We start from the raw sequence: 10,123 nt of genomic DNA on the forward strand, positions 1-10,123 counted from the left end.
GCACAACTCAATAGACAACATCAAATCAACATCACTCCTTGTACAGCGTACACTGTAGATCACTCATTGTGTGCTGAAACAGAGTCGTGGAAGTATTATGTATCGCTGCAGAAAATTGAGAGGGGGGGGGCAACAGATTTGAGTGTCCACAGAAGTGTAAATTCCGCCTCCTGCAGTTGTACACCAGTAGGTATTTACATTTCGGAACTATCGCTAGAGCGGTTCCACCACTCTCAGCTGCATGCCACACCGGGGCCCTTACAGCCTTCGGGTGGGAGCCGGGAGGCGAATGATTGAAATATTCTCCTATTTTTTAGGCGAGTGGATTCAAACTCGCAGCTCCGTAAGTCTAAGTACAATGAGAGTGGCTAACCAATAGCTTGTCCAGCAACTCTCCGTAAGTCTGCTGGAAGACACCCAACGTAAGTCTGCTGGAAGACACCCGACGTAACTCTGCTGGAAGACACCCGACGTAAGTCTGCTGGAAGACACCCGACGTAACTCTGCTGGAAGACACCCGACGTAACTCTGCTGGAAGACACCCGACGTAAGTCTGCTGGAAGACACCCGACGTAAGTCTGCTGGAAGACACCCGACGTAAGTCTGCTGGAAGACACCCGACGTAAGTCTGCTGGAAGACACCCGACGTAAGTCTGCTGGAAGACACCCGACGTAAGTCTGCTGGAAGACACCCCGGGTACACACTATAGTATATTTATAATCTACTGTACAAGTGTTACAGGTCTTTTGGTTTTGGTCCGAAAATACTGCGATGCAGCGTTCGGCCCTTATTCCCAATCCAACACGGTTGAGTAAACGGTCGCGTGCTCATGCGTACACCAGTCACATGGTCACCGTCAACTTACAGCCTGTTTGGGCTCGTTCCTGTCACTCACTCGAGTTGAACCCTTGAATATAGCAGCTGATCACGGACCGGTCTGTACAGCTTCGACGACAGGGGGTTCCCGACTTCAGCTCATCCAGCAGCTGTGATATCTCGGTATCAGCTTGCTGCGCATCCTTTATCTCACTGAGAGTAACGGGCCCGATAGCATGCTTGTCCGTTGCCACAGAAACAGAACAAACATCACTCAGCTCGTCTGTACCCTTGGGCCACCACCTCGGGACACGGGTGAGCTCATCGGCCGGGTTCTGGTCAGTCGGCACCCACTCCACTCGGACATGGAGGCCGACCATTTGGACGAGGTCAGCAATCACGTCCAGTCGCCGCTCAACCAGTATCTTGTGCAGCCCACCGACTTTCACTCGGCGCACATTGTCGAGGACCTGCTTCAGCCAGCCGTACACTGTCTTTGAGTCGGTGACGAGCCGTACCGTCTGCTGGTGCCATTGCGCTGCAAGCGACAGTCCACGCACCGCAGCATCTAGCTCTGCCACATTGATGTGCTTCTTACCAGCTGTGTCCCGCAGCCATGTACCGTCTTCAATGACTTGGCCGTTCAGCTGGAGGACCACACCGACTGCCAGATCCGAGGCATCGCAGAACACAGCCCAATCTCCATCAGACTCGGCTGATGCATGCCACACACCACGGACGGGGTCTTGCGCGGACAGCTGCTCAACAACTTCGTCAGCACACTGAAGAACGCTAGGTGGAACCGGCGCGTCCCATCTGTTCACTGCACTTGCTAGCCGCTTCAACATTGAGCAGACTGGATAGTGGCTTGTGAGCCGGTCCGTCCATCGGAATATACCACGCTTCGTCAGCGGTTGACGGAAGCTGAGGTCGACTCCATCGCGGCGAGCCCACATGGTGGTGCCATCAGCAGTTGTCGATAGCTTCAGGCCAAGCACTCGCGCCTCGGGTAGATGCTCTGGTGGCTTTTTCGGCAAGCCATACCGTGCTAGCTCTGCAGCGACGGCCTTGCGCTTCTCCGCTGGCGTGAGGACGTCATCGACATAGTTGTCCACATCAAGCCATCGTCGCGTCACCCACCGAACAATGATATCCATGAATTTTGGTGCAATCGATAGACCAAAACCCATCCGTAACATGGCGTACAGCTTCCCACGCCACACCACGACTTGGTAGCGCAAGAGGGATGGGTCGACTCGTACCTGCAAGTACGCCTGGCGTATGTCGACAAGTTCAAACTGGCTGGCTGCAACCTGTCGCCACTTGCGGATCTTCTCACCGCATGCTGGGGCATCAGTGCCTGGGTTCGACTTGATCACCGCATTCAAGCCACGGTAATCTAGACAAGGACGAACTGGGGTAGACTCCTTGTGGGCTTGGTCCTTGGCGAGCAGGGGAATGACGGCCGCCGGAGGACCGTGCGTAGCCTCATCGTACTCGACCAGGTAGCCATTCTCGACCCAGGCGTCCATCTCGTCACAGAACTGCGACTCTTGCTAGTCTGACAGGTTGTGCCTCGTGTACTGTCCGATCCCTGAGCCGATCGGAGATGTAGGAGCTTGCCCATCACGCCACTGCCAGTGCAACGTCCAATGCTGCTTGTCGTTGTCCCACCGGAGCTCTCCGTCTTCGGCCTTCAGGGTCACACCACGATCGTCCTCTGTGACGTCCACATGACAGAGTGTGCTCTCAACGTCAGCTGCAGCAGTAGCGGCTGCACCGGTATCTCCAGGCTGAGGACCAAAGCGCATGTCATTGACCTGGCCCTCCTGGCCATAACTGAGTCGAACGCCACCAACACCAGCTATAACATCAGCACCGAGGAGGAGGTCTGCTGCCACAGCCGTCAATGAGTTGAGTCGACAACGCATGCATTCACATGCACTCTTGGCAGACTAACCGGTTCACCATCTCCTTGGCGCTGCAGTTCCAGATCAACTGCTCCTCTGATCTTCACCTTGCTGCTATCCACGGATACAACAGACACACGTGGCTGAGCAGTGAACGGAATCTTGTGAAGTTTCAGGAACTCGACCGTAACCGTGGTGTAACTTGCACAAGTGTCCACTGCTGCTCTGGCACGTGCACATTCGCTGCCTACCACGCCTCGCACGTCTACGTAGATTCTGGGCAGTGAAGCTCTGGGAGCCTCGGCCACAGTGCACAAACACGCACCCCTCGCCAGGGAGCTGCCGTTGCTGCTCCGGACGATTTCCGTTCTTGCCAGGCTTTACGCTCTGGACAGTCACTCTTCATGTGACCTGGCTTGTCACAGAAATAACAGGCTCGAGGGCCAGTACGCTCGCCACGAGTTCCTTTACCTGCACCACTCTTGCGACCAGATTTCTTCGCTTTCGGGCACTGCCGGGCCATGTGGCCAACTCCGCCACAGTTGAAACACGCCTGCTCCTCTGTGGTGGCAGCCGCCACAACAACATCGCCACGGACTCGTGTCAAGTGGTCCGAGGTCGCAGCCTTCAACGCCGGTACCATGTCCAGGCAACCCGTCACACTCAACTCTTTGCCCGCCATTGTAAGTCTCAGCTCTCGGGCAAAGTCTACCGGCAGTCCTTTGATCAGCTGCTCTATGAGCATCGGGTCCTTGTCGTCATCAGCCTTCTGCCCCGCCATAGTACTCAGCCGCTGCAAATCGGCAACGTAGGCGTCGGGGGGGGGGGGGGGGGGACTCGTCCACGCACATAGTCCGTGATGTGAACCTGGCGTATGCCTGCGCCTTCGTCAGAGTGATCGACAGTCCCATTTTCGCCAAGACTTTATCTTTGTCTTTCTGATCGCTTGCCGGCATCCGAGAAAATACAATACGTCAGGAAGAACGGAAATTTCTTCACCTTACCACTCTTGCGACCAGATTTCTTCGCTTTCGGGCACTGCCGGGCCATGTGGCCAACTCCGCCACAGTTGAAACACGCCTGCTCCTCTGTGGTGGCAGCCGCCACAACAACATCGCCACGGACTCGTGTCAAGTGGTCCGAGGTCGCAGCCTTCAACGCCGGTACCACGTCCAGGCAACCCGTCACACTCAACTCTTTGCCCGCCATTGTAAGTCTCAGCTCTCGGGCAAAGTCTACCGGCAGTCCTTTGATCAGCTGCTCTATGAGCATCGGGTCCTTGTCGTCATCAGCCTTCTGCCCCGCCATAGTACTCAGCCGCTGCAAATCGGCAACGTAGGCGTCGGGGGGGGGGGGGGGGGACTCGTCCACGCACATAGTCCGTGATGTGAACCTGGCGTATGCCTGCGCCTTCGTCAGAGTGATCGACAGTCCCATTTTCGCCAAGACTTTATCTTTGTCTTTCTGATCGCTTGCCGGCATCCGAGAAAATACAATACGTCAGGAAGAACGGAAATTTCTTCACCTTCTTGTCGTCGGTGTCCCAACCTTGTATGTTGGAGAGCACCAGAAACTTATCCCAAAACCGTCCGAAATCGTCCCCGTTCCCACGGAACGGCTGGAGAAAGTTGTCAAACTTGAGCGACATCTCTCTGGCGTGGCAGGGTTCGCACTCGTCAATACAACACACACGTCCCGGGTTTCGGCACCAGTTGTAGTGGAACCCACGTTCGACCACCCAGCACTAACGCAGCACTTCGGATTAGGGAATGAGTTATGTATACAAGAGAGTTGGGAGAGACATACATGTAGAAGCAGACTGAAGCACACTGCACTAAAGATCGACTGAACAACAGAAAGACGGGCGTGCAATATAAGAAAGAAGTCCAGCTACAGCGTTAGCTGACAAACTAAGAAAACTGAAAGGCGGCAAAAAACAATGGAAGGTACGCATCACTAGTCCCAGTGTCTTGCAACATGAATGCAGATCCTATCTATCATGTAGCAGTAAAGCTAAACCGAACCAAACCATTCGTGCGACACGGTTGGTCAATCGGACCGCGGACCTGTCGCGCCCTTCCGGCGACATGACATATGCAGCGCAGCTCAGCAAGGTCATTGCGCGTGCGACCAGACAGCGGCTAGCCCTAATCGGGCGTTAAGCAAGAAGTGAACTGTACGTGGCTAGACACATGCACGGCATGAGAGAGGTGTACACGTAAACCGGAGGCGCGCGCATGGGTGAGCGTGTACACAGCATGCATAGCAACATAAATTGTGAAACAAGAGTCATAAGGCACCTAACACAGCAGTTCATAACACCAACAAGACCTCTTATTTTTCTTCTGATTCCAGTCTTTCTGTGTTACTGTTTTCTGTTTCCTCAGACACCTTCCTTTTGTGTTTGAAGTGGAGTTTACTGTCGTATCATCACCAAGCACACCAACGCGCAGGACCGGTTGATCTTGAACTTGAGTGGGAGAAGCAAGTACTCAAGTATTCAGTTTTGATATTCACACTAATGTACAGTCACTCTCTACCCTGACTTGAGGTGTACCTTGCTTATTGGAACGGCCAAGGCAGTGCCAAACAATTTTTACACATGCATGTAATTCTTGAGGCAATACACTTTTTGCATTTTATCTTGTCCGGAATTGCTTCCGTCGATGACTTTCACGGCCGGTCATTCTTGTCGCGGCATTGTACAGTCTGTGACTTGTGGCTGAAGCTACAACTAGTACAAGTGTTATTTGCACCTTATGAAGCTTTGCCTCTGTGCCCTGCACAGCAGAGCAACGACCTTGTTTTCTCTCTTCTCATAATTATGTACAGTGCTCTTGACTGCTGAAAGTTCATAATTATTAAAACTTCTGTATTCATCTCCTGCTCCCTATCCGCATCTGTGGTGATCTCGAATGCGTGTGGTATCTCCTGGCTCTTTTTGAAACATGGTTAACGTCAGTAACGTTATTGTACCAATTTTCGTTTGATGATCGATTAAGTTCGTGAAAAGTCAGAGTTACGAAACCGCAACTGCTCGTTCTTCTGTCTGCGTAACGTTATATTGTATGCTGACAATACAATCATCCCTCTCTAATCCGGCACTTGTTTATCCAGCACCCTTGCAAACCAGCACACCGCTTTCTGGCAAAATGGATTTTTCAGTTAATTTTGTACGCTTTAAAATCCGGCACTTGAATTCCGCCTCCGCGGCAGCGATTTTCTGCAACAAATCGCTCAAACTGTACATAATTCGGTTTTCTAATCCAGCAGGTGTACATCGCATACCGTACCGGAGCACAGCTATGTCAGTTTGGTCAGTGCATGAGCTACTTATCAGGGAGCATTCTACACATGTAACATACACTTGGGAATATCCTATGCACTGTATAGACATGCATTCCAGAAAGTGCTTGGATTAACACGGAAAATCCCTGCTTTTTGACGTACGACACAAACATGTATGTTAGTAGGTGGGCCGGGTTGCAGGACAGGACTTGATAATCCAGCACCCTTGTTTATCCAGCAGAAAATGCCGTTGCAAAAGGTGCGCCGGATTAGAGAGGGACGACTGTACTACATTGTTTTTTGATTTTTTACGTTACTACTGTTGTGAACATAGAAGTCCAGTGGAATGACCGGGCCGCGGGGACGGCACCCTGGTCTTACTTACTTAGTTAAACTGTTTGCACACGCACTGTGTAACACTTTAAAAACATGGACCAGCACTGGTCACGGCTGCACGGCCAGCGCCTCGTGGCCGCTTGACTTTGCAGCGGATTTCAATGCCCGCTACAGTAGCAGGCTGTATGTCTTGAAATTGCTATGTCACAAACAGCCCTCCTGAGTTATGACTATGCTGCCCTGGACGGCTCCAGGACTTGGCATGTGATTTGATATTAAAATTAAACTGATAACTATCGTAGGATGACCCAAAGGCAAATCGCCTATCGAGGGGTTTATCGCGTTGAATGGTTGTGGTATTACAAGCAAAGAGGCAACCATTGTGTGTGTGGGGGGGGGGGGGGGAGTTTCGAACTATGCAGTCAAGGGATAATTGTATGAAATGTGTATCATCTGTAGACGATAGATTACGGAGAAAATGTACGGGTCGGTACACACGGCCCAGGCTTGATCTGGCTGATCCAAGCCCTCTGAACCTCGTTCGGTATGTGCAAGAGTTCATCAACCATGGCTTTCGTTTCACCTCTTGTGTTCATTGCACTCAGCGCAGCAAGTTCAAGACCTTGGCGCGGGCTTGGCGGAAAATGTTAAAAAAAAACCGGCAGAATTTGGTACTGGATCACATGATGTTAGTGCACAGTTCTGGCCAGAGCAATCCGACCTCATACTGTAAGACATGTATATATAACGAGGAAGCAAATCTAACATTTTAACGGATGACATTTCTTCGTTATAATAAGACCCGTTGAGGCCGTACTGCTTCATATATGCTGTGTGTGGATATGGCAGAATACTGCAAGATCGTTAAAACATATCTTCTCGTTAACCTATGAATTTCGGACAATCGTTAAATTTGCGACTCGTTATAATAACATGTCTTACAGTAACTAAAGTAACGCTGTGCTCAAGTAATAAGTAACTTAGTTAGCAGAGTGTTCTGTGTGGTGTTCGTTGCCCCCGGCGCAATTTATTCGTGCGCCGGTCGGATTTCTCTGGCCAGAGACTGTACTTTTCTGGTACATCATTTCCAGCATCATCCGCCCAAGCCTTGTAATTATGTGAGTACAACACCTGGAAGTGCACTACCCGCCGACAGGTTACACACACTGTGACAGTAGATCTGACAACAAAAAATGTGAGACCTGCTAGTACTAGTAGATCTACTGTCTAGTACTAGTATACTATACTAGACTAGACAGTAGAACATTGAGAAGTGCAAATGTGAGCACGAATAAAAATTAATAATAATTATGTATACAATAAATGAGGAGGCCGAGGGTTTATTGGTCATAAACCCAAGGCCGGAGCATTTATTGTATTTAGAATCAACCAGTAAAAACTCCTACTCAATCTCCAACAATAAAATTAGTGGACAGCTGTTATTTGTGTTGCTATGACAACTCGTGTGCTGGACGAGTATTTGTTGTCATTGCCATTGGTTCAATTTCTTTTACTCTTCATAGGCTATCAGATCATTTTCCTTATTCGGTCTATTTATAACCAGTATCTATAATGAGAGTGTGGTCTGTCTCCATGGTTACCGGTGTTCATTTCATAATATAACTATAGCCAATTCTCCTTGTTAGACCTTACTAGTATCTGGAAGGCCCATTCTTGCATATTCCAACAGCAGCCATATTTCTTGGTCATGCGGACTGGGTCTGAAGCTGTTTTTATGAACTGTTTTTATGAACTAGACTGTTTTTATTGGATAGGATATACGGATATGATTATGTTGAATAAACGAGGTTTGTGTCAATGGGAGATTGACGATTGACTTGGAGTTTTTACGAGTTGAATTATTAAATCTGCATTCGAGTGCAAAAAAATCGCAAAAAGTAAACGAAATACTCGTACATAATTATTATTACCTATATAAAAACCGCTCTGTGAGCGGTTCTGAAAAACCTCTACTGGTGCAGCCCCGTCGTAAAAGTAAGAAATTAGAACTGGCGCATTGTCCTCCCAAATGTGAACTGATCCACCTAAATCGCGATTGACGGGACCCGAACGCACCAGTAGCACGAGGTTCCTACCTGTGGATGCAGCTGGGGACGCTGGTCCATAGCCAAAGCCAAAGCGGCAAAGGTGGGCTTCGGGGTAGATCTAAGTATAGTATGGTAACTATTACTTGATCAGCGCCGACGCCGGCTGTGATCCTGTGCCCTCCCGACCTCGTGCTACTGGTGCGTTCGGGTCCCGTCAATCGCGATTTAGGTGGATCAGTTCACATTTGGGAGGACAATGCGCCAGTTCTAATTTCTTACTTTTACGACGGGGCTGCACCAGTAGAGGTTTTTCAGAACCGCTCACAGAGCGGTTTTTATATAGGTAATTTCAGTTCTTTTTCTGTTCCCTCCCCCACCCTAGCCCAGCTCCGAAGATAAACATGGTGAGCATGCGCGCGATGCACTGTATGTAGCCATGCAACTGCAGTAGCACACTGATACATTCAAGCCCTCCCCACCTCGCTACCCCGCACACAGACACCTTGTGACAAACACGCACATGCACATGGCACACACACACATGGGCACGCACACACATACATACACACACACACACGACCCAAACAGGAAATTCTTGATGAACATTGTATAATGCCATGCAAAGCAGTGGCCACCATACTTCAGGAAGTCAGTTGTGAAACAAAAATAATTCAACTACAATGTGTAGGTAGGCTAGCAGCCAAAGCACAACATTGCAAACCGTGATGATATTTGCCTAAGGATTGCAGTTTGCAGACCACACCATGGAAGCAGTGAATACAGAATTATTGTTATGTCATACAAAGACGAGCAAAGAAGTGGCCACCATACACCAGAAACTTGCAGAAAGTCACATATCCAACAGATAGAGAAGTGAACAGCATCTGGTCCAGCCCACACAAAACCAAGCTGACCTGATACTCGTCCGAAGATCGTAAGTGGCAGATCCTTTTCAACGATAGCATGCAGGTGTACGTTACACGCATGGACAAAATCTGACCGTGTCATCGGCATACATTGTCATCACATGCATACCCCACAGGTTACAGACATGCACAGTAAAAGCACAATAAAAGCAATGGAAAAATATGGAGGGGTTGCTGAAGCATCTTCACACTTCAATTTCAGACTTCGATGTGGTCGTCACGGGGTGATATACCTGCAAGATACAAGTGATACAGAAAGAAAGCATAAGGTCGTGAGGTAGGCTATGAGACACCACAAATGGGTCACCTACATGTATGTTCAGGGCTGGTGTACACACACACGCAGAATTATCATAATCGAGAATTTCCCAAACTACAGAAGAGCAATGAAATCCATTTGCATGCACAGGAGCAATTTTGCAGTATGATGCGCAGCTCGGGAATACACCTGTTGGCAATGGATTACATTCCCATTGGAATTCCCATTCACGTGGGATTCACAGAAGCAATTTGGCAGTGTGCTGCGCAATGCGACACGACCTGCGATTCTGCGTGCGATGCAAACTCGCACAAAATACCATTCACAGAATCAGGACAAGACGTCAGCGATGCAACAGCGCCTTGCTGACGTGCCTCAAGTCAAACCTCAATGAGAATGCGTTTGTCGGTTACAACTGGTACAAATGTACAAGCAATTTCTGAAATGCTCCTGTGAATCCTGCTTTAAGCAGTGCAGGAATGTCCCTCCTCCGCTCCCCCCCCCCTTCACACCCTCAGGGAACTTGACAAGGAAGGGTG

At 49.7% G+C, this 10,123-nt stretch overlaps 1 protein-coding gene across 1 annotated transcript; it reads right to left on the reverse strand.

Moving 5' to 3' along the window:
• Positions 1 to 888: 888 nt before the first annotated feature.
• On the reverse strand, positions 889 to 2,349 carry LOC135823554 (uncharacterized). Its single transcript, XM_065336397.1, has one exon. It carries the CDS (start codon positions 2,347 to 2,349, stop codon positions 889 to 891), a length of 1,461 nt encoding a protein of 486 aa, XP_065192469.1.
• Between the last annotated feature and the right edge of the window lie 7,774 nt (positions 2,350 to 10,123).

The sequence above is a fragment of the Sycon ciliatum genome, chromosome 8, assembly GCF_964019385.1.
Source record: "Sycon ciliatum chromosome 8, ocSycCili1.1, whole genome shotgun sequence".
In the NCBI taxonomy this organism is placed as follows: Eukaryota; Metazoa; Porifera; class Calcarea; order Leucosolenida; family Sycettidae; genus Sycon; species Sycon ciliatum.